We start from the raw sequence: 25,676 nt of genomic DNA on the forward strand, positions 1-25,676 counted from the left end.
TGTTAGTAGTAAAAAGTGGTACTGTTAGTAGTAAAGTGGTACTGTTAGTAGTAAAGTGGTACTGTTAGTAGTACTGTTAGTAGTACTGTTAGTAGTAAAGTGGTACTGTTAGTAGTAAAGTGGTACTGTTAGTAGTAAAAAGTGGTACTGTTAGTAGTAAAGTGGTACTGTTAGTAGTAAAGTGGTACTGTTAGTAGTAACGTGGTACCGTTAGTAGTAACGTGGTACTGTTAGTAGTAAAGTGGTACTGTTAGTAGTAAAGTGGTACTGTTAGTAGTAAAAAGTGGTACTGTTAGTAGTACTGTTAGTAGTAACGTGGTACCGTTAGTAGTAACGTGGTACTGTTAGTAGTACTGTTAGTAGTAATGTGGTACTGTTAGTAGTAATGTGGTACTGTTAGTAGTAAAGTGGTACTGTTAGTAGTAAAAAGTGGTACTGTTAGTAGTAAAGTGGTACTGTTAGTAGTAAAGTGGTACTGTTAGTAGTAACGTGGTACCTTTAGTAGTAACGTGGTACCGTTAGTAGTAACGTGGTACTGTTAGTAGTAACGTGGTACTGTTAGTAGTACTGTGGTACCGTTAGTAGTAACGTGGTACCGTTAGTAGTAACGTGGTACCGTTAGTAGTAACGTGGTACTGTTAGGTCATGGCTTTGGTTTGAATGGCATCTTATTTACTGTATGGTTGAGATTTCACCAGTGTTGATTCCAGTGAGTTCCTTTTAACCAAAAAACATTTTTCTACAGGGAAACATTTTAATTTTGTGTCTTTTTTAAAAATCTGAATTTCTTTATGTGCAAATATGAACTTAAATAAACCTCTATTCAATCCTACTGAAGATTTGCCAAATAAAATGGATAATGACATTTTAAAACATCAGCAGTGTGCTCAGAGCAACTGTTCCCATTGTCATTATACTGAAATAATGAAAAAGACTTAAGAAACATGACTGGTTCACTTCCAATCTGTCACCTCTGTGGTCGGGATCTGGCTTTTAGTAAGTTTAGGCAACTACAATTAGTGGATTAGATTTAGAGAAACACTGTGGTCGTGGTGGATATGAGCCAGTGGTGACTGTTGCTGGGAGACAGTATGTTTCTCCGAGATAAACTCTCCAATTTAGGAAAAAGCATGATTTAGGGGCAAAGAACAAATAAATGAATCAAGCATGTTTACAGTGACTGCTGGTGTTAAATCAGAAAATCTTCCTCAGCTGAATATGATTAAGAGAGACTGTGTTTTTATTGATGTTTTACTTAATACGCACCAAATGAATCCGCTGTACTTAAATATTTTATGTCCACTGTTACAGGAGAAGCCGTCCAGATGGATTTGTGGTTCCTCAGTCACTCACTACTTCCCCACAGTTGTGAATCTTGTTTAGCTCCTCAAATAAGTCCAGTTGATTCCTATTTCGATTCTATATTCTCCGACTCCAGCAGCTCTTCTGGCTGTCAGCCACTTCTTGAGGAAACAGCTGGTTGGTTGCAGGCTGGCGTTTCCTTTCTCCACCCCTCCAGGGACAGACACGCAGCACTACCTCCTCCACACCTTGATGCTACTAATGCTGACATACACTTCTTTCTTTGCCCTATTTTTCAGTTCTTTTTGCCAGCAACAACACCATCTGCCTTGCCTCCAAATTAGGGACAGTATTTATCAAATGTCTTGTGATGGGAATACTGATCCAACTTTTCCTGCCTCAGGTGAAATGACACGGACGCATGCACCTTTTAAATATCAAATTTCAAGGACTGAGCCCACAGGGTGGTTTCCTTGTTCCAGTCTGAAAGGGATGATGAACACGAGCTGCACAAATGTACTGTTTTAAAGCCCAAAGGAGCAGCACACAGAAGTATTAAACCTCTCTGAAATTGGTTTGGTTTGTTGTTATTTCTGCAGCTTGAGCTGAATCGTATTATAGATCATTTTTAACCCCCCCTCCCCGAGGGCCCAAGTAGGAATATTGATTGGCGAACACAAAGAACCCACTGAGAGGAAAATTAAAAAGAAGGGGAAGAAAAACTAATATTGATTTTTGACAGTTTGTTTATAATTAAACAGCGGAATAACTAACTGCACTGGAGGGACACGGACGAGTGAGGATTATGAGGATATCCAGCACACAGAGCAGGTACATGCAACGCCACCGGTGTGTTGCTCATCATCATTCTGTCCGTGCTCGTATTAATGTCTTCCACTGCCAGCTGCGAGGCGTTTAATGGGGCAGATGTGCTATAAAACATGCGTGTAGAGACTGCATATCGTACGGCATCACAGGCGCTTTACTATGCAAGTAGAAAGAACACACACACAGAAGTAGACGGGGTGCACGGCCAGGGAGTGGATGGCAGAAGGTGAATTAAACAGGTCTTGGGAAAAGATTATAAAAAGCTTATGAGTTTTGAATGATGTTTGGTGGCCTCTGCTGTTTAATAGCTGCTAATGCAACTGATGCAAACTGAAACTACTCATCTCCTCAGTAGTTCTATTCTCAAATCTATTCTCAATGTTTTTGTTTGTGTGAGCTAAAAGTTCCATTGGTCATTATCAGAATCTCGTTCATTCTCCAGGTAGTAGGTAGAAATAATGAAAGAGCCGGAGGATGGACTTCCTCAGCAGACTGAGGATTCAATTCCAAGCAAACTAGATGAAAACCATGATATGAGTCTGAAAGGAAAGTAGGAAGGTGAGTCACTTATACTGTGACCACTGGTTTGCTTTAACTGTACCTAAGACGAGTACCTGGAGCCAATCCCGCTGTCACTGGGAAACCAAATTTGAACAAGGTGTTAAAGTCCCACCTCTCACATCTGACCTCTGCTGGTGAAGATATGTTTGAGAAGGTGAAGATACGACTAATTAGTCTGAACATGAGACACGAAATGGAGATTTTCCTTGTTCACTGTTCACAGACATTTGGAAACAATAAACCGTCTCCTGTCCTGGTTGGGAACTTCCTCTTGATTCACTAGAAGAAGTTTCCTTTCATTCAGCCGCTTCAAGTGGAAAATGTTCCTTAGTTCCGTTCGCGTTTCAGAACAGTGATTTTCCTGCAGCCATGAGGATGTTACTGTCCTGGTGTGACCATAGTTACAGTTGTGATGACAACTACAGTATGATCACATCCACCGCTGCCAAGCCATGTTCGTTTGATTTAAAGCTGGCCGGGTTAGAGAAGGCAGGATGTGGCCGGTGTCCAGGGGATTTCCTCAGCCTGTGATTGATTTCTATCTGTGGAGCTTAGAGACGCATTGGCTGATGTGCTTAATGAGAAAACAAGAAGACACAGAAGGACATTTGGACATAATGGACAAACAGAGAAGCAACATTACTGCGATGGCCACAGTACACTGATACTGGGATGTTGAACCTTCTCGCTTTGTTTTCTGCAGCAACAATAACTATAGATTTACTGCAGCTTCCACCACGATTCCACTGGGTGATATTGAACGCACCTCCTTTTCATTTTCCAGACTTTAAAATGCTCCAGATTGATTTAAATCATTGTCTTTGTTCCCTCAGAGGAAACATTGAAAGCGTACTATTGGTCGACCACAGGTGGAACCAGAAACATTTAAGAACATGTAAGAGACCCACGGTTCATGTTGTTAGTTCTACCTGTGTTTCCCTGCAGTGATGAATGAGTATGTCTGCTGTGAAGAGTGTGTGTCTGCTTTTGATATCATGTACATGTTTCTATTCATCATTGCTGACCTTGTATTTTAAAATAAAGACCAGTAGGGGTCAGCAGTCTTCATGTTTTCATTGCACAGTAGCTGCTGGATGTGCTGCAGTGATTCTCATTCATCAGTGGAGCTGCTGACAGCATCCAGTGTCTTCAACATCTCACTGATACTTTATATATTTACTCTCTTCGTTTGTGATTTTACAGAAGATGTTATTTTCTCAGTTTCAGACTGAAGCTGTAGCTTTTAGATGTGAAGGTACAGTGCTGCAGGACATATGTAAGAAACGACATTCAGACAGATATCGATGAGAGACAGATAAAAAATAGTGACTGTACCTTCACCTTTGCAAAGCTGCTTTGCTTTAATGAGGACTTGATAAATGTGACTGAATGGGATGTTTGTGCAGTTCTGTTGTGTAACATGTGAATTACTGTCGACCTTGTAGTGTCTCTGTCAGGTTCAGTGTGTTCCTGCACTAAAGACACATCCAGACATTGAGTCTGATCAAGCAGCTGGATTTGCTGTAACGTTAACCAGACGTCTGACCCTTCAGCTAATGTTGTTTGAGACTGTGTGTGTATTATACGCCTACAGTCGGCATCTGTCTGTGCAGAAAAATGCTAAATTCCTCGAGTGCCTGTCACATCGTGCCATGTCTGGTCAAATGCATGCAGACTATTTTATTTAACCGTGGTGGTTTAAAGACGGTCGACCTGCAGGATTATGAGTAGGAAGCATTTATGAAACATTTCTATGTTATGGAACCAGTCAGATCGACTGGTCCTAGATTGCTGTGTTACCCCCAACACACAGTCACACAACTACAGGTAGGTTCTTCTTAATTGAACTGAAAACTGGTAAAAGAGGTGAGTTTGAGCTGACTGAATTGATTCAATCAGCTCTAACTGAACTCAATAATGTGTTGTTTCTATGTTCAGTGCTGCACAGAGCGCGGTCATGTGGCCAACAGGTAATAAGGAAGACTGTCCTCTGCTGCACAGAGGAGTGGATCCCTGTTGATTTTTCTGCACCTGGACTTGGACTGGATGAGTGGGGAACAGCTGGCTCACACCCACGTTGTAGTTTCAAGACTGTTATGTTGCTGTAAAACTGCAGCTGCTTCTCTGCTGCAGCAGTTTGCAGCTCTGCATGAGCTTGTGTTCAGCTTCACCTGGACTAAGATGAGCCGGGTTCAAGGAAACCTGGGAGGAATCTAAAGCCTTCACTTGTATGTTCGCCCCCTCCGTCTCCTCTCCTCTGCTCTCCCGAGCCCCGCTGCTCCAAAACACCTCCCTAGTCTGGGCTGCGTCGCACTCCCCCGTCTGTCACACCAGGCTCCGAGAAATCTGACGTGTTTTTCGCATTTCCTGCACCAGTGAGAGACGGAGACGGAGCGCAGTGCTGTGGGAGGCAGCCAGAGGTATGTCCGCTGTGAGTTAGGCTCCACAGCAGCAGTGGATGGAACCAGGCCGTGCACCGAGCAGCACGAAGCCCTATCTACCTACCACCTAGCGCCCCTCCTCTCCGCCTCTGCTGCGGTTCTTCCCAGCCGCTGTCTGGGCGCAGCGGTCCGGCTCGAACATCCCCGATGCACCGCGGCGGCTGCCAGCAGGCATCTGGAGCCGCCCACCCACCACACGGTGCAATGCAACACAGGCCAGTGCTTCCACGGCTCCCTGCCCCAGCTAACGGAGTTTTCTAACACCTCCAGGGTAAAAACCATGACAGACCGACTCCTTTCTGCGGCCTCAGCTCGTGGATTTTCCGCTAACTTGCGGCTGTTTGCTGCTGTTCACGTTTCTTCCGTGCGCGTCTCTGCTGCTGCAGTTTTCTGAGGAGAGTCGTGACATATCGAGTCCGGACGGTTCAGTGCAGCACAGAAAACCGATTCGGGACCCGGGGAGGACTGGTTTTAGCCATCCTATTCAACTGGAAGGAGTCGCTACCATCTGCCTGGGGGGCACCGGTCGAACAGAACCGTATCGAACCTGTGCGTCCGGCGGCACCAGGAGTTAGAGAAGTGATCGAGGACAAAGTTGAGGTGGATTCACTGCGCTCGAGTTTCGGTTCAGGTATCAAGTGTTGCTGTCACCGCCATGGTGGTCTTCAACGGGCAGCTGAAGATCAAGATCCGCGAGGCTGTGGACCTCAAGCCGACCGCCTGGTCCCTGCGTCACGCCGTCGGCCCCAAGACCCAGACGTTCCTGCTGGACACGTACATCGCCCTGAACGTGGACGACTACCGCGTTGGCCAGACCTCCACCAAGCAGAAGACCAACAGCCCGAACTGGAACGATGAGTTCACCACGGAGGTCCACGACGGCCGCAAGATCGAGCTGTCCGTGTTCCACGACGCGCCCATCGGCTACGACGACTTCGTGGCCAACTGCATCATCCAGTTCGAGGACATCCTGAACAACGGCAGCAAGCACTTCGAGGACTGGGTAAGACAGAGATGTGACACCCTGACGCACACCCACGGTCTGAAGGTCCTGACCCCAGTAGAGGCTCCACACACAGTTCCCAATCAGTCAATTAATTATTTTATCCAATCACAACTCCCCAGAAGTCCTAATGTAGCTTTGACCCCAAAATATGTTTGCATTAAAAAAATCACAACTTCACATCCTAACAGAGCTCAGTCAGTGACAGATCCATTAGTGTCCCACAACAGGAATATGCAGCATCTGAGCAGCATTAACATAATAGAAGACAGGGACACAGCAGGAGCCAATAATGTCAAACCCAGTCCAGTGGGTGCAAAGGTTCATTCATCAGAGTCCTTAAGACTGTAGCTTCTGTCGTTCCAGAGACCAACTTGGACCCACTTGACTTATTGATCATTTAAATTCAAACCTGAACCAAGTGCTGTTCTGGGTTTTAGTTTGATGAGTGCGATTAGTAACTCCGTGGTAGCTGACTCTACTTCTTGACTTATTTAATGTTCATAGTTGGTTGTAGAGGAACCAGGAGCCGGCTCCTCTGCTCCACCTGGCAGCATCAGCAACCTCATCGTATCTCTAGACTGCTATTGGTCAGAGCACATGACAGGAGTTCTCAAACTCAGTGAGGGAAGGAAAAATCGGACATGCCGCCTTTTTTGTTGTTGTTGAGATACTGTGATCAGCTGTTTTCAGGCTGTATGATGAGAAGTATCTGTGATGATTCAGTAACGTGATCGTGCAGAATCTTAGAAGCTGAAATCCACACACTGGTTTTGCACCTTGGTGGCGTTTGTTTTACATGAAGGAATCAGTTAGTGCAGCGGTTGATCATCGTCTCGTGATCTGTTTGTGTTTTTACTCTTATTTCACTGTGGATTGATACAGTTCTTCATTTTACAGTAACAGAAGATTTCTGGCATTGAAAACCATTTTCTTGCAACACAAGATACCAAACACACACACACACACACACATTCATACAGTATGGATCCTGTTACCTTTGTTGTGCTCTTGTTAGATGAACCAGTGACCCACAGCAGAGCTAGAAAAAAAAAAATAGGCCAGAGTGGGTGTGGTGACGCCACATGCATGAAAACACACGAATACACACACACACACACACACACACACACACACACACTGGTGCGGGGCAGAAGCTGCCGAAGCAGATGAATGTTTGAGTGTATTATTGATGAAGCCATCAGGTCCATTAGAGAGAGAGGAGCTGGTTGGAGAGAGCAGAAGATGAAAGACAGGATGGAGGAAAGAAAGTGCAGCTCCCAGCGAGTTCCTCAGCAGCGGTCTTTCAAAAAGGTTCACAGAGAGACCACAGGTGGACAAGGCAGAAGGAGCTGTGTGCGTTTCACATGCTCTGACATTAAACACCTAAAGTTTTGGAAGAAGATAAAAAGGGACACAGATTTTCTGGTGGCTCTTATTTCTCAGCAACCTGTGAAAGAAGCTGTTGTGCTCGAGAAAGGAGAAGGACGGTGTGTTGAGTTGAGATCCTTGTGATGGTTCCCAGACGTTCTATGTTAAATCTGAAGCAGTCTCTAGTTCATTTAAAGTCAAAAGACCCTGAACTGGTCTCAGTGTCGGTTTAGATTCACTGGAATGAGAGGAATCTTTGATCTGTCTCTTTCATGCTTTGCACCTTGTTTTTGTGAATGTTTCGGGGCGTTCCCATGAGCACTCAACATGTCCTGACTTAATCTGCATCGTGGATTATGTCATGTCAGACAAAGAAAGACTTGACATCACCTTGAGGGAACTGTGTAGTTTCCCAGTGAGGAATGTGAAGACACTGAGAAATGTCTTTTTGTAAAATGAGTTTTCATCCTCTTCAAAAGCAAACGGAGAATTCTTAGGAAGCTTCAAACCTGCTGTGTGGACTTTAAATGACTTGTATTGTTTGAATTATGCTACATAAACACAGTTGATGGATTTAACGTCAAAGTTGTTTTTATGCCTGATAATTAAAGAGGTTTGAAACATTTCTCTGCTCTGCAACATTTGACTCTGCTACGTACCCACTCTGCACCACTCTGTAACAGGGCTCGACTAATCCATGATGAAATCAATTACTAACAATTTCATTAATTGACTTTTATCGATCAGTTGTTGTAGCCCTAATTGCTGCAGACAATATACATCTCTATGATAAAGGTTGTTGCTGCTTATTTATTATACGACACTCTGGACACACAAACCGCTTGATGATGTTTTGTCGTTGGGATCATTCCAGTCCACAAGCAGCATTAACACTCTTAACTTGCAGGCGACTACAGTTTTGCTTTGTCCAGCTGAGATACCTCACAAGAGTCTTTTAACACCTAATAACATGAGCAATAACGTCACACCGGGCATTGAATGGCCACGGTCATCTGCAGACTCTCTGTGTCTGATTGCTGCTCGTGCTCCTGGTTTCAAAGTCTCGACTGGTCACTAAGGACGACGGAGCCTTTGCTGTTCCTGCACCTCTCTTTTATCTCATGGCTTTTTCTAATCTGATGGTTGTTTAGATTTAGTTTTTTGCTGTTGGCTTTCACCTTAAAATCTTTTTGAATTCATATGCTTCGAATGATAGGAACTAAAGTTCTCCATTGTTTTGTGTCCAACCACCTGTCTCAGAACCAGACTGTGAAGCAGTGCTTGTGAGAGCGTGTGTTATTTTTGCCACAGATTTGTTCCCATACAAAGACTTGCATTTTCTGTTGTCCTTGCAAACACGAGACACTTTAAGGAATATGTGCAAAGTCACAACAACGTGGATCAGATGCGTTCACTGTTTGACTACAGTGTAGTTAGTACAGGTGACTCAGCTTCAGTTCGTGCACGGGGCAGCGTTGCTCTGCCCACCTGTCTGTGACAACAACACAAGTCTTCCAGGAAGGGAGGCGTTCCCACAGGGGAAGTATTTACTGTTACTCAGCACATTATTGTATCATGCTTCATTTATTATGTAGCACAAATTCTCACTTTAACCCTTTCACACAAACCAGTGAAACAATTAGTCCGTTATGTTTAGTCCATTACATAGAATCATTTCTCTTAACAGCCTTTCAACAAGTGAATTGAAACTTGAATGGGAACAGGGGTTAGTTGTCTTGATGAGTAAAATGTTTTTCAAATGCAGATGAAAAGTAGTGCAGCACCTAACGGCTTCACCAGCACCCTGTCCTCGTCATCTCTGTCCACCCCTCTCATCTGATAACCCTTTCCTCACTCCATTAATCTATTTATTTCCCTGTAAATACACACAAGCGCTTTATTCTTTTACACAGAGTGGTCCAAGAACAGTTCATCCTTTGCCAAGTTCTTCTGTCATGATGCAAAACAGTCTTTCATCTAAAAAGATTTATGTGGCCCTGATTGATACTCCCTGAGTCTGAACGTGCTGCATCTCAAATTAACAAGAGCGTGTGAACAGAAACCTTAAACCCAAGTTTTGACAAGTACCTGGAACATGGGGAAAACTTTTAATGTCACAGTCGGCCTGCAAGCCCGTACATGGCCTGTGAACAATTACCTTCAGCCGTAAATGATACCTGCCGAGCTGGTCACATTGAGACACACACAACCACACGCTGTCATACCAGTTAATCCATATGCCAGAAATTTGACCTCATTACCCAAGTAGGCGTGAAGGACAATATGCTGCTATATGAAAATTGTTGTGTAATGGATTGTGCAAAATGCTCCGGAGGCTCAAAGTTGGCTTGTTGAAATGACATTTAGACTGTTATTGTATGTTCATGTGGCTCCAACCAGCCAATCGAAAATGACGCATCCTAACAGAGAGGATTTTCAACATCAGGTGCTCGGGATTCATTTTGGTGGGAAAAGTTTTGTTGACAGTCCAGTGATTCATGCATATACTTAGAAAATCTTGCAGGAGCATGTCCTGATTGTGCTACACCCAGTTCAAGTAGAGCAAATGATCAAACCTCCACACTTTACTGAAAGCTGTCATCCAGTGTTAAGGTGTTCAGAGAGTTGCTGTTTTAAAAACATGATTGAAATAATTTCAGTATTTGTGTTAGAACAGGCAGTCAATCAGTCCAGCTGGTCTTCAGTAGGTAAAGGTGGATGTAATGCTTTCTGTATGTGATTCAACCCAGCAGAAACTGCATCAGTCTGACATGGGGCTTTTGGTCCAGATTGAGAAAACAGCCAAAGCAGAAGAGAAGGAAAAACACAGTGATTGACAGCGAAAGAAGATCGGGTTCCTGAAGCTGCCAGGAATTTCTGCTCTCGACTGAACAGTGATTTTATGTGTAGGCAGCCGCCCTGTCAGAACTTGTCATTAAAGAAAGAGCGGGGAGAGAGAAAACAAGCGTTTGACTTTACTACACAACAGGCAGCGAGTGAGGGGACGGAGAGACAAGAACAAGACAGAGGAGGTGTTGAAAGGCGCTGTCTAGTATTGAATAGGGATAGAGGAGGAAGATAAGTGGTGGGTGAGACAGCTGTGTTAAATCCCACCGTGATTTTACACGGATTTCACTCAACTTGGACGTCTTGGTTTTATGTAAATAAATGTTCTCAAACTTGTTTAGAATAAGAGCATTGAGAGGAACGCTGGGAGTGTTTCACCAGGCTCCTCACATTATCTACTTTAATTTGATGATCTTGTTCTTTTTATGCCAGTGATGAGGTCCCGCCAAAAAACAAATGACATACACTGTGTAACATCCTCAAACGCTTCAGCACCTCCACACCACACACTGAAATGCTACTTGCTCTACACCTTTCATTATGTAAAGTGTAAATTACTTCTGTGCATCCGGCTCACTCATGTCGCCCACCGTCGTCTCCGTTGTCTCGTAGAACTCGGCTACTTCCCACTGTGTTGTATCTGTCTGTGTTTAAGGCACCGGGACTCCTGCATCTGCTGGACTGTGCTGTTGTTTGTCCTTTGTGTCCTGATGTAAAGTGGCCGAGCTGAACACACGTTGCAAGTGTGTTCAGCTCGGCCTTAAGTTAAAATAATATTTTAAAACCCTCTCCAGCATCTCTCCTGCTGTGCTGCTGACAGAGCTTCACCTGATGAGTCAGTGACACCAACCAGACTACAGCTAACAAAGTGTAGTGACTCCATCAGGTTTTTGGAGGACAGCCTTATGTTTATTACACTGTCCTGGGAAGCACACAATAAAGATCTAGACTAAAATTAATCCAGTCTTTGTTTTAGCCTCTAACATTAAACCAGGAATAGATTTCAGATGAACCAGAACAAAGATGCTGTGTATATAAAGCAGGATGGGCGTGCGAGTGTGTTGGTGGTAGAGCGAGAGAGAGAGAGATAAATAGAAACCTGAAACCGGTTTCAGTTTGCAATAATCTGACAACATGAAAATACCCCTTTTTGAAACCATGGCAACGTGACTAAGGCAAATCTAAAGGTATCACTTCTCATCCGTGTCAGTGCTGATGTGGAAATGTCACATTTGCCACATGAGGACAACTGGTGGACAGGAGCTGTTGTGTAGACAGAGGAAGGAAAAGAGGAAGATGGAGCAGATCAAAGCCGACAAGAACAGAGCTCTTTTGTTTTGCCCAGTGATATTTTATCCACTAATCCTCTCATCGTTAATTTCAGCCAAAGTACTTCAGACTAAGTGGTCTGCCCACAAACACACGACCCACTCAGGTGAAGACAGATACATTACTTCACATAATTGGGTTTTTTAGAGCGGGTAAAACAGAGAGACACAAAATATGGCACATAGACGCTTTTGTGCTATTATTCTATTACCCCCCTCCCCCCTCTCTAACCACCTCACACACAGCCGTCGTCAGCTTGTTGTTCTCTGAGCTGCTACCTGAGCTGAACTGTCTAAATACTGGTTCTCTGTCAACGTGCCAAATGGATTCAGCGGGTGCCAAAACTATTTGTCAACCGCAAACTTCTTATAAGACGCAACATTAATACCCAAGAAGTGTGCACACAGCTTGTAAACTGTACATTATAATCGATTGGACTCTGGCAGAGTAGGATCATGACGGGAGGATGTCTCATGCAGAATCCTGCTGTTGTCTGCGCAACAATCCACGGAGCACTTGTCCGATGATGCTTTGCAATACTTTAAGTTAATGTGATGTTTTTAACAGTGTTAAGTGTATCGTTAACATTGAGATGTTCAGTGATATCAGATCTGGGATATGGAAGTTGTTTTTAATCCGCCTGGAGGACGGTTAGTTGACCCATGTCACTCATTCATTCGATTCAAGCTGAGTCATTCATTTCTCAAAATGATTTCCTTTCATGTCACAGATCTAAGATCTTGGCGTTTGGTTCCTATTTGGTATTTGCAGAATGAAACCGAATATGTGACTTATATAATTAACACAGTTCATGCAGCTCGAATGAATAGGATTTTATGTGATGTTACTTTGAAGCATTGCAAGTTTGAAGTGTTACTCAAATCCTGTAAAACTTAATTGAACTTGTTTGTTCAACTAGAACAACAATATAATACAAATGTAAAGGGAGATCTGCAATTATCCTCTGACATAAAGACACATCCGGCCTGCAGTGTGAGTCTCTGGCAGCTTTCTTGTTCCCAGCTGTGGTTGTAACACTGTTAGTGTGGTGTTGCAACTGTGACAGAGTCACATCGCTGTGTGGTTGTCCTGCGGTTGGAAGTGTCAACGATCGTGGTTCAGCTGCTGGAGCTGGAAAGGAAAAGTCGGCTGAGGAGGAGAAAGCACAAGTTGATCTGTGAGTGACGACTTAACAAGTGTGACACACTCCAAGTGTCATGTTAATAAGGGACGTCCCCCGTTACTGTATACCATGTCCAGTCATCTGAGGAATGTAGAGCACTTCGCTGCCTCTCTGCAGATCGAGATCAAGCTTTTGTTCTCGTGCAAAGACATTTATGCACCAGAAAGGTCAAAGCACAAGAGCAGCTTTTTGCAGCTTCTGGACCTGGTAGAAGTTTCACAGTTTCACAGTTGCTCAGACATTTCTGCAGAACATTTTCTGCTGCTGTTTAATAGGAGTGAAAATCATTATGATGCAATAGATTTATTATGTAATACAACATAAAAAAGAAACTTTCATTATAAACATTGGGAATAATTGAGAAATAAATTCTACATATTATAATATGGAAGAAACAATACAAAGATACCTCTATTACAAGTATTTTATTGGCTGGATTTGCTACAGGAAGAAAGTCTCATGCAGTCAGCATGCGTTTTAGTAGAAACGTGCCCCAAATGTATCTTAATGTGCAGAAGCCCTGTCTGTGACCCAGACTCATAATCCAGCCTGTCAGCAGTGCAGAGTTGTTCTAACCAATCAGAGAAGACCAATTATTCCAGCCTAATTAGGGCGTTTTGTAGCATTTGCATTTGTAGTGCGTTAAACAGAAACGTTGTGATGCCAGCTGATGAGTCCAAAGTGTTTAGCACCATCTAAACGAGCTGGTGGTTGAAGTGCAAGAAGTGAAAGTCGATCTCGCAGGATGACGTAACAGCTGTTTCCAAATAAATTCACATAAATTCAACTTATGTTGTCGACTTGTCAGAATCATCGAGGCCCAGTGACTTATCAAAACCTTTAGCTGCATCACTTGTCAGCAATATGTGACTATTACTGTAAGTAAGTGACATTTAATTTGCTGTCATCACGAAACACAACCACACTCGAACCACACGATTGCGCAATGATCATGTTTGTGATTATGTTTGGTAAAAGCTTGCACTCGAAGCCTGACGTTAATAGGAAGTGATCACAAGTTGATCTGTTTTTTCTCAAATCTGTTCAACCAAACATTTACTTTGGATTCTGGATCAGTGCTGGACCTGCCGGTGCTTCTCTTCTTCTCTTGCTCAGAGGCTGCACTTGGGTTCGGTTTCCTGACCCCCTGTAAACTCTCGTACAGACAGAATAGAGGAAGAGCTCGGGCCTGCTCTCTTCTTGACCCCGTTTCCCTGTGGGTTGTAGTAGAGGGGCGTCCTCTCTATGGATCGAAGGAAGCGGAGGCAGGGCCATGTGTGTGTTTATATGTGTGTGTGAGTCTAAAAATAGAGGCAGTGTGTTTGAGTCACACGGTAGGCCCTACTTCCTGTTTTCACTGTCCAAGTTTACTTCCCAGAGAAAGAAGGGAAGAAGGAGACACTGATAACTCCCCAGGTGCCCCCCTGCCCCCCTCATATCTTGTGTTATCGTCATTAATCTGCCGCCCTGTCTGGGCACAGTGTGTCGCTTACAGTACAATACAGTCGCACAGATATGTGAGGAATGCAAGATGAAGAAGAAACAAGCTGCAAGTGATTCTCCCGCTGCTCCTGTCAGCAGCACTTAGCATAAACAAGGCTTTCACAGCAGACCCGGACATGAGATAAGAAATTAGCTGTTGTCATTTATTCAGACGTGATTCTTCTAGATATCAGGCTTGTTTTTGGTGACTCTCCTGGTTTTCATTTCTAATGAAGACTCCTGTTTTCTTTGCTTGGTCTCCCAGTGCGTCCCGTCTTTCCCATGCTCTGTTGTAAACTGATGGATGGAAATTAGACCTGTGGTTTCAGGCTGTGGTAAGTTATGTAAAATAAAGGCAGATTTAATATTAAAAACATTAAATGAATATGCTGTTGGATCTGTGTGAAGAGACACATGGTGATCGAGGGCTGGTAAAGCTTCTACTCTCTGTGTTCAGGTAGGGATATGATACAATATTAATACACCTGAGTGCTAAAAAAAACACTAAAAATCATCTTCATCTGCAGCAGAAACAAAGGTCACTTGTTCTTTGCCCTGCAAATTTGACCAAAATCACCAACAAAACAAAAACAAAAAGATATCAGGTCAACTCAGCGGTACACAAGACAATCCACGCTCTTCACTAGCTCTGTCTGACTTGTAGATTGAACCTACAAGAGCTGCACTGATCGGGATACTGATTGATCACCAACAAAACAATAGGCAATTAAAAATGAAAATGTCGTCATAAAGTCACATGGTTTGTACGTCTCCACTGTGATGGTCCACAGCTTTACTCTGTTTTATATCATTATAAACAGAATACATTTGGCTTTAGACGCCTACAGACGCCATCTTTGTATCTTTTAGTGTATTTGTCATTTTTAGACAGATTCGTTGACAATAAAACAATTGTGACATAGATTAACGTCCGTTTTTGGCTAATAAGAGATGACAAGTGAATAGTGTGATACTTTATACCAGTTACGTCACATGCTTTCTTTTTGAGGGGACATATTTGCAGGCTGGGGAAGATGATGTCAGCATTAACGGTGATGTGATGTTAGCGTTTACCTGAGAGCATCACTGCTCACTGGGTGCAGCGACGACCTCTGAGCAGGACAAACTGGGAGCCTCAGAATATTTCACACTTTAGGCCAATAAAGTAGAAATCAGCAAATCTGAGAACTGACTCACAGGTTAAAATACTGCAGAGCTTATATAACGTGTGTAATCATAATTTAGAGCACCGAGGCCAAACATCTGTGGAATGTGTGTAATGTAAATCACCGGCGAGCTCCACATGGCAGAACTGAACTTAATAAAGAACCGTTGTCATTTCCTCACAAACAGGATGAGAGAAACATTCATTCTGCAAACTCACGCACTCACACACACACACACACACACACACACACACACACACACACACACACACACACACACACACACACACAGTGTACATTTATTACACATTTAAAATACTAACATGCAACAGACAGCATGGTTTAATAATAGTTGCCAATGGATAGATATAATAAAAGTCTGTTCAGAGTGCTGCTTTAAGTCCAAACTTCAATCACACAACCTGTTCACTTCAGCTGATGCAGTGTTTTTGTGGCTGTAACCATTTTGCTTTTTGGAAATGTTTTTAATAATAATGGCTCAATCAGCATCAGTTGAACTGTCAGATATTATGATGGGATTATTTGTGTCATTTTTACAAATACACAAACTGCAGCTTTGCGCTTGTGAACGTCCCACACTCGCCAGATTTCACCTTGATACCATTTCTCGGTTGTCTCTCTGTGGAGCTCCAGGTCTCCCTGAGGATACATGCAGCCTCATGACTGGAGCTTGACTAAAGCTCATGTGATACAGTAACAGCTTTGGGACAGCTCAGTGTGTGTGTGTGTCTCAGAGGAATGTGTCTGATTAGGTTCAAATGAAACTCATTAAGCATCAGTTGACAACATGTGACACCCGTGATTGAATCTTTAAATGAACCTCACAGGTATAAAGGAGGAAAATTATTGGGGGGGGGTTCCTAAATGTGTTCAGACACCTCCTTTCTTTGCCAGGTGACCCCGTTGCTGTGGATACCGTCTAAACAACAAAATAAACATCACAAACAAACAGACTGGACTTGAGGCGAGTCGCCTCTCGGAGGATTTTCATGCACTTCACTGATCAACATGTGAACACACGTGTCATGCAGGTTCTCATGACTTGGTCATTGCTACTCAATGGTGGGGGAAGTCCCATGTGGGACCCTCCAACGTTCCCCCTTCTAATCAGCCCCTAAGCAGCACTGTTTTCATTTGGTTCTATGTTTCATGTAACTCTGGAGAGAAGAGGTCTAACTCTGTAAAAGTTTTTTAGACTTATATAAACTTATTAAAAACTCTATAAGAAGGTAACAGTGAATCTTGGGTTATAGAGTTCCGGGTGGTTGGTAACCCAGACTTGGTTCAGACTGAAAACAGTAGGGCATTAATAGGCATGCATGTTTCCTCAGATACCCCTGAGCCAATGGAATACGATCCTAAAGAATGACGGCCACTTAGTGTAATAGATCCACGAGTGTATAGGCAGGATATTAAAACTCGGGAAAGTTAGCACTGTGACCATCGGCTTATCTTCTCTAAGCACACTGGTGGTCTTCCATAATTGAAGCTTGTCTGCACTTAACACTGACTGGGGACCTTTCAAACCGCAATAACTCCCAGCTCCTCTTACACAGTGATTAAACTGGACTCAAGTAGTGTTTGTGTCAGAAACCTGACTGAACTAATGGACAGAAACAGAAGTATTCAGTACTGTGTTATTACTGAAAACATATTATATGTACAGTACATTATATTTGACAGAGATGATTAACGTTTTTGCAGATTTCACCTCCTCTCACAGCAAAGTGAGGTGTGGTTAAAGCTAAGATAAAAGCTAGTACTTTAAGTTGAGAGTATTTTAGCCAGACTAGAGACTTTCTGTGCTCCAATACCAATAAATCTGTGTTCACTCTCTAATATTGACATCTATAGGGACCTGTAGTTACCACAGAGTCCTCTCAGTGGTTCACAAAAAAAGCTAATTTACTGAATCATTCAGATGTAGGTTCCTACAAGACCCACAAAGACATCTTAATGAGTCATTTTAGTCAGTTTAGAAAAGTACCAGTTCAGTGTTTGAGGCCCTCGGTGCAGCGTTCACTGTGCTCTGCAGTGTGATGTTTATAAAGACCCAACAGCCCCAATAGAAACCTTTAACAAGAGCTAATGGTCGACTAATGCTTCAGGTATGTTTTGAGTTAGTGCTGAGGGATGACAGTGTGGTACACTGTGTGTGTGTGTGTGTGTGTGTGTGTGTGTGTGTCTGTGTGTGTGTTAAGATAACCCAGAGAGGATTTGTTTTTCTAGAGACATGGCAGCATGTTCGAGCAGATCACAGTTTACAAGAGAACTGGCAAACGACCAAGAACACTTTATAATATAGCTGTGTGTGTGTGTGTGTGTGTGTGTGTGTGTGTGTGTGCACATACAGTAGTAGAAGCAGATGGGTGTGTGGGCGGTCTCCTCCATTCTCCTCTACTCATGCTGAGAGTGAGAGAGCAGTAAAGATATTATGAGAGGATTACAGAGCACATGAATGTACCGGCTGCAGTTCTCACTCACACTCTGGATAAATTCCTCATTAGGCAAGAAAACGTTTTAACTTCCTGAGTCAAATGTATGATGATGAAATATACTGATACAGTAAGATGAGCGTAATAAGGTACTGTACATTGGACCTGACAGGTCGTATGGGTCACGTGTTCCTACCTCCTGTTTTGACCTATAGCAGAGCTTCTCCTAAAATAGCGCCGCTATGGCTGCAAGCGTACCACACTATCAGCATCATGGGTGCAATAATAAACATGTGGTTAATGTTATGGAACAGACATGCTTGACTAGGTTTAGAGAAAGTCAGATAACAATATTAGCACTAACGTCAGTAGCTGTCCGGCTCTACTGTAGTATTAACTAAATCATCATATAGAGCTTTGCTGAAAGTTGCAATCAGTGGCCGACGTGACACTGATCCAGCGATGATCCAGGTAGAATTACCCGCTCGCTCTCATGCCCAGCGTCAGATAATAACACTTCCACCTGGTGTCTTGATACCAGCACTAAAGGCTCCTTTGCTATCACTGACACACCGGGTGTGTCACTCCCTGACATCATGGACATGGTTTTATAAACTTTCTTCATATTGTGGGTCCATTTTGTGGCTCTGGTCTTTCTCTCTCCCACTTTTCTCTCTTCTGTGCAGACCTCCTTTCCCCTGTGTCTTCCTCCCCCTCCTCCTCCTCCAGTAAACATTATGCAGCCTCAATCTTTTAGGTTAATGCACATGTGTCTCTTTCCTCTTCTCTTTCAGCAAATGATCTTTATCTCCATTTGTGTGAAACCATTAACTGTCACTTTTTGCACAGATGCATATTTGACCTCATATACAGCACAGTACACAGAGAGGCCTCAGAGTCATGTATCATGTTTGTAGGACAGTTACTTCAGGTTGGACTGAACCAAAAAAAGTAGATGTGGGTCAAAAGTAACGACAGGAAGATCTGGGTGATGTCAACTTGGAGCGAGGACTGTCACTAGTAAAAAAAAAGACGCTAGGTGAACACTTTTACTTGTAGCCAAATGTAGAAATGGAAATTCATATTAATGGTTTAATGCCGATTCCTTTATCAGTTCTGTTTATTGGTTCTTGTATCGAATCCTGATGAATTTTCTATGTCAGCCAAGCGTTGGCCTGCACGCCATTGTGTTCTTTAGTGTTTTCCCACTTCTTTTCAATGCTGTATTCTTCTCTCTCCCACTCCCAGTGGGTGTATAAAAGACAGCAGGCAAAATGCAAACGTTCGTCAACGTCCCAGCTGACGTTTCCGTCTCACTCCGACAGCAGCTTCACCAAAGAACACACAGCGAGATTTGAAGATCAACTCAAAATTGAGTCTGTGTTTTGATCCAACTTCGTCTGTGTGATGCCTTCAGACAGTTCAGCCTGTGCAGCCTGTCAGCTGATAGCTGGAGGATGGATGCTGCAGTAGTAGAATGTTTCTAATCATTAAATAGTTCACGTGGCTTTTTAAAACGTAGGAGTTTTATGGGGTTATCTTACACGGACGCTTCCTCTGGTCTAAAACAAATATGTGTCCAGATGACTGACAGTTAGTTTTGCTTTGACATCCATTAGTACTGCCTAGGAAAAGGGGCATGAGCTCACACCAGCGTCCACTCACCATTATAGGAGCTGTTTACAGTACAATAGCATAATGCTGTTCTATCATAATTGCATCCTCTCAAACCATCAGTTTCTAAATAGGGATGTGGTCCATAAATCATATCAAATGTGGGTTAGTTGTTTACTGAGGTTAAACATTTTTCAGGGAAAACATTTGGGAATCCATTTGTAAAGTCCTTCCAGCACCACTTACGACTCTGTACCAGTGAATGCATGTGAGTAATAACACAGCCCTGCATTACTGAGACATTACTGAAAGAAATACTGTACACAGGCAACTCAGAGGCTGGTGAAGTTTTTCTTGTTACAGTTTTAGCACACAGCTACTGTTGGTTGAGTAACTTTCTAAGTAGCTGACAAAACAGAAACTGTACATGTTGAAGTTTTCCTTAGAAAGCAGTTACTTTCTTCAGCAGTTGTGGTAAATTTAGGGTCAGAGCCTGAGACTAACAACCAGGAAAGCAATCCTCCCTTCTGACATAAATCCATTTTCCACTGACACTTAAACTGAAATGATTGTTCTCGTTACTGAGCTGCCCTTGACATGCGATGCACAGTTAAAGTACAGCTACAGTACCACGTCCTTCACGTCGGTGATCGGCGGTTTGATGCCTCTGCGTGTCCTTCAGTGTACATTCCTCTGTTCCTGCCGAAGGAAAATATTAGAAGAGACAAACATTACAAGTGGAGTCTGTCTCAGGTAAGGAACGAGTCATCTTACAGAACAGGTGAAAATCATTTAGAACTAACAAACTTTGTATGAACAGTAAACAGAGACTTTATTTATATTTACTGATTCTTTTCTAAATGTTTAATTTACCATCATATATTTTGCTAATTAAAACTCACAGCGGCTCAGAAAGTGTAATCTGTGACAGAGGAACCTCCTCTGTGACCTCCAGCTGAGGTCGTACTAGTTAATGTGAGACAGAGAAAGTGTGTGTGTGTGAGAGAGAGAGAGAGAGAGAGTTACTGTAGCTGTGTGTTTACAATGCTGAAGCATCACTTATTCAACAGGGACAAATTAGGCATAGACAGACACAGCTAAACAGGAGCACAGGCATGAGTGCTGCCGACAGGAGGCCTGTGTGTGTGTGTGTGTGTGTGTGTGTGTGTGTGTGTGTGTGTGTGTGTGTGTGTGTGTGTGTGTGTGTGTGTGTGTGTGTGTGTGTGTGTGTGTGATTTGTTTGAAGTACATCCAGTGCAGCACCAGCAGGAGTGACTCCAGCTGTACGAAGTTATTCTGCAGGGCCTCAGAGTGTGAGTGTTCATGCTTGCTGCATCTTTACTGTTCTGCTTGTGGCTGTTTTTATTTATGTATCTATTACATCCATTTGTTCCTCATCAGTTGACTGCAACACATCTACTTTAAAAGGTGCAGATTGCTGTGGGAAGCAGTTTGCTCTCTTTGGACGTGCAGCATATTAACTGTGCTCCTTCTGTCTTTGTGAGCAGCACGTTGAGCAGAGTGAGGACATTTTTGGAAAGTAAGCACAGTATGTCCTGTTCTTAATCATTAAAGTAAAGCTGTGCTTCACCCTCTACAATATTGGGTCTGCAATATGTTGAGAGACACTCGCTGGATCGAGGCTGGAGGCAGTTACACACTACTGCAGGATTTAGTGGGTGTGTGGGGAGGATTGCACCACCCTCCACGAGGAGCATGCAGCAGCCAAGATGTGCAATCTAGGCTAATTATTCTTTTTAAAACTGTCTCTTCTAAGTCCCTACTTTTTAGAAGTCCATCATTGTACTGCTGAATATCAAACCCCTGTACTTGCACCAATAGTTGGAAGTTGGAACATAATTTGAACTGTTCTTTTTTTCTTCTGGTATCTGTATCAAAAGCCAGATATACCCCATGAGTGCTACAATAGAAAGATTTCAAACAATCCCAAGGCCCCAGCATGAAGTAGTGTTCGAGAGGTTGACCAGAGAGGCACTATTTCAGATGTGTATGTGTGTGTCTGTGAAGGGTCTGTTCAGCGTCAGCTCAAACAGGCCGTGTGCTCGCTGTCACTAAGAGCAGACGAAACACAATGTGCTCCCTGTTCTCTCTCTCCCTCTCTTTTTGTCTTAGTGTCTCTCTCTCACAGTCTCACTGTGAATTTTCTCTCTTGGTGTTTTGATTCTCCTGTTTAACCATTATGTGTCTTCAGTGTTCTGTCTTGAAGTGAGACATCAAACTTTTGTCCTCTGCATACTTTTTTAGCTTGGTACAGAAGTAGTAGTTTGGATGGACAGAACAGTTTGGACTCGGTGGGTTCCAGTTTAGTCAGACACAGCAGACACATGTCATGAAGAGTTCCTTGTTCTAATTGTTACCTAATTTCATTTCATATGCCTGCAGATGTTTTTTTTTATCTGTTGCTAGGAGTGTAACAGTTCTCTGAATCCACGATTTGGTTTGGTTTACAGGGTTTTATTATATCACCAACACTTTTGGACACCGAATGCTACCGGGCTCTCAGTGCCTTGGAAACAGGGATGACCTATGCTTTGTACTGTCCCTGAACACCTCACCAGAGCTGAAGCAGACAAAGAAAACAATAGGCATCAGGGAGCAGCTTTAATATGCCTCGCATCCAGAACCGTTACACCCGTCTGTTGCACAACTTATCTCAATTACACTATTGACTGAGATGAATATTTAATGAGTTGTTGTTAAACTAATTTAATGCTAATTTCCTTGAACTCGATCATGATGTAAAGCGTTGAAGATGCTTGATCACTATAAAGATAGATATATATGAAAAACAACATAACATTAGTACATATTTGATTCTTAGATGAGGTGTGTGTCGAGAACGGAGACTTTAACAACGTCACATGCTTTCACTTCAGCCTTAACACACTCTGGGTGTGTTTGTGTGTGCATGTGTGGACTAAGCTGGCAGGTGTAGACAGAGGTCAACACTTGCTGAAGGACTTTTTATTTTTGGGGCAGGTCAGAATCACAAGGAGCTGTCAGCACTCACACATATAATGTTCCTGTTCTGTTGGACGTTTTAAGGTAGAAGCATCCTGTGTGGAGCTGCTTGTCCTCTGCAGGGATTAATCCTTTCATTTTGCTGTGCTGTGGTGCAATAATCAATTTAAGATAAGTTAACGATTGGCTTTAAGGACAGGCTGATTGGATGTGAAGGGTTATGAACATTTGAAGCTTTAACACTCTTAGAGCCTCTTAGAGCCTCATGTTTATGGCCACACACACACACACACACACACACACAACATGCTTCAGATGCATTAGGCTGGAGGAGGCAGGATGGAGGGAGGCTGGCTCAATTGAGTTAAAGCCTACAATTTAATTTCCCTGTGTGTGTCTGTGTTTGTATGTGCGTGAACGTGCTGTGTATTTTTCCCAAAAATGAGGCCACAGTCTGAAGATGCTCTCATAAAAAGCTAAACAAATTAGATTTATCTTCCTTTTACACACTTTCACACACATGCACACACACCCCCACACACACATACTAACGGTTTAACACGTGTTGAAAAACGTGATGTTTGCAGCAGAATGAGCTGCAGATAAAATGTGTGGAGATCATTTCAGGAGCATCAGTAGCAAAGTGCTGTAATTAGAAGGTACGTCTTGTACTCTGTGGACCGTTTTTAATGTTGGGCGTAGGTGTTGTCCTGTCCCAGAGCTGCAGTTTCATTTTCTTTACTTTTTTGTACTTGTCATTTTTGTGATTTTAAAAACTGTGTAAGACAAATCCCATCGGTTTGCATGATTCACTCACATCTCTACTCTTCCTCCTCTGATTAAAAGGTCATTGCTCCTGCTGGCTCTTCTGCGACTCTTGACTTCTGTGTGCGTGTTGTCGCTAGCTCTCAGATAAGCAAGGAGGAGGAGTAAAACTGGTGCAGTGAACTGACCGTGTGCATGACACAGGACACACACCGACAACAGTGGTGGTGGTGGATACATGCACACCGAGGGGCCTTTTCCTTCCTCTGTCAGCTCTATATTTAGTGAAATCTGCACCTGTGAGTCTGAGCGTGCTCAGTGCAGCTGATGAATGGAGGGCTGTGACCTCAGATGAAGGGCGGTGTGTGTGTGTGTTTGCTTCTTTTTTCTCTTGTTGGTGACATCACTAGTGCTGGTATAAATTATATATTTATATATTTTTATGGATTCACTTCATAAACTAATCGGATCAAAAGTAGACTTACATGGAACTTGGTTTGGACTTTCAGGTGTGGAAAACCCTCAGTAAAACAGCAACTGCGTTAATCAAATACATCGAACTGGTTGCCGGTCTTTCTGGGTGTGGCTGCTTGTGGTCCCTCATCATAACACTGTATGTCTCTGATAGGATTAAATGTTTGGGACAGAGGGCAAAAGGTGCTCCCCTTTTTATTTAGCTTTGCAGGAAAGTGTTTGAAATACCCTCCAGTGTGGATGAGTACACCTTTCCTCGCTTATGAGCCTGGTAACTCATAGTTGACTGGCATGTAATGTTAATTTAAAGCTGAGCTGAGTTAAGTTAGTTTCCATTTATTAGTCCTTTAGCTGAAGTGCAAAGTTGCCGCCTTAGAGACTAATTAATTATGATGGAGACGAGTCATCCTTCATATGACAAACCAATTCCGACAATTCACACGAAATAGAAACTCCTTCTTCATTTAGATGGAAACTGAAATTTCCACCTAAACTCTTCATTTGAGTTGATTTATTGTTTCTGCAAAACTCAATCTTTTGTTGCAGAAGGTAAGTGTCTGCTTTCCTGTCCTGATAATCGTCTCACAACTGTGGGAGTTTGTCAGAAAATGAGTTCCACCTGTTTCTGTTTTCATCTGCAGTTCATGTCACTATAAGCATCCAAACATTAGTGTGTTGAACTGGAAAGTAGTTTAGATTGTATATCATAGTTTGATAAATGGGATCTAAATGTGACATACACCTACACTTCCTCCAGTGTCTGACATAAGACAGCACTGTGCCTTTTTTTTGTTTGACACAAGCAGCAAAAGCCTAAATTTGGATGTTTTTCTATAATTTTCCTCTAACGTCTTCAGACCTGGCAACATAAACGGCCTTAAATTCATTCTAATATTCTCATCTGTCCGTCTGCCACAACGACTTCCTTCCTTCCGTTTGTTCTTCCAGAAAATGCAGATGGATGAGAGTTATGATCGTGTTAAACCTCAAAATGCTCTCAGTGTGCTGGTGAGGAAAAAGGTGTCATTCTAGGAACAAGAAAGCACTGCATAAGAAAGTGGTGCCCCCCCCCTCGTCGCAGCATTTTCACATTGGAACGAGCCGGCAAACTTTCTCTGTCCTCCCCCTCATCCGTCTTTCTCTCTGCTTTCCATCTCTTACTATATATATTACTGAACCCACGCCTGTTCTGCACTCAGTACTGTTCACCGCACACGTGTGTGTGCGTGCAGAGGGGTATTATGGCCACGGTGGGTGGTGCAGGGTTTGGTTGAAACTCTATGAGCCCCGGGCCGATGCTCGACCACTTTCATGTGATGAGCTCAAATGCAAACACGCACACTTTGTTGTGTATACACATACAGGCCGTGCGTGCAGACACTCTATAAATTGCAGAACAGCAGTTGTCTCCAGTCCCCAGAGTGTATCTCTGTCCTAAAGACTTCACTCTGTGTGTGTGTGTGTGAGGTGTATACAGTATATGATGTGTGGGTGTGTGACAGGATATGTGTCAACCTCTAGTTCTCTGTAAGTCACACACCACAGTGTGTGTCTTTTTCCAGCCTTTTGTTTTTTACATGTTACTACCTTACTGACATGTTGTAAGTGCTACTGTGAAGAAGATCTTTTCTAATATCCATATGGAGCACGGGCCTATAGTGGAAGGTGATCGTGAAACCACACACATAATAATGGTTGCCATGTTTGTTGCAGTTATCCTCCTTTTTCTTATTTCTCTGCATCACCATACACATTAGAAAGCAGCACGGCATGCTAACAAGATTTATAAACCTTCCCTCACACTTGCATGTTGTTTCTGCAGCTGAGACAGCGTGACAGGGTGCAGTCATCTCTGAATGAGCTTCCAGTGAT

The 25,676-nt window shown here is 43.0% G+C and overlaps 1 protein-coding gene across 1 annotated transcript in view; it reads left to right on the top strand.

Annotated features, from left to right (window-relative positions):
* Positions 1–4,803: 4,803 nt before the first annotated feature.
* Positions 4,804–25,676, top strand: part of LOC113158344 (protein kinase C epsilon type-like) — a 56,119-nt gene continuing 35,246 nt past the window's right edge. The window contains exon 1 of the mRNA XM_026354193.1: positions 4,804–6,135. Coding sequence (XP_026209978.1) covers positions 5,788–6,135 — 348 coding nt within the window. The 5' untranslated portion in view covers positions 4,804–5,787. The remainder of the gene's footprint in view (positions 6,136–25,676) is intronic.

This window comes from Anabas testudineus, chromosome 15, assembly GCF_900324465.2.
Source record: "Anabas testudineus chromosome 15, fAnaTes1.2, whole genome shotgun sequence".
Classification (NCBI taxonomy): Eukaryota; Metazoa; Chordata; class Actinopteri; order Anabantiformes; family Anabantidae; genus Anabas; species Anabas testudineus.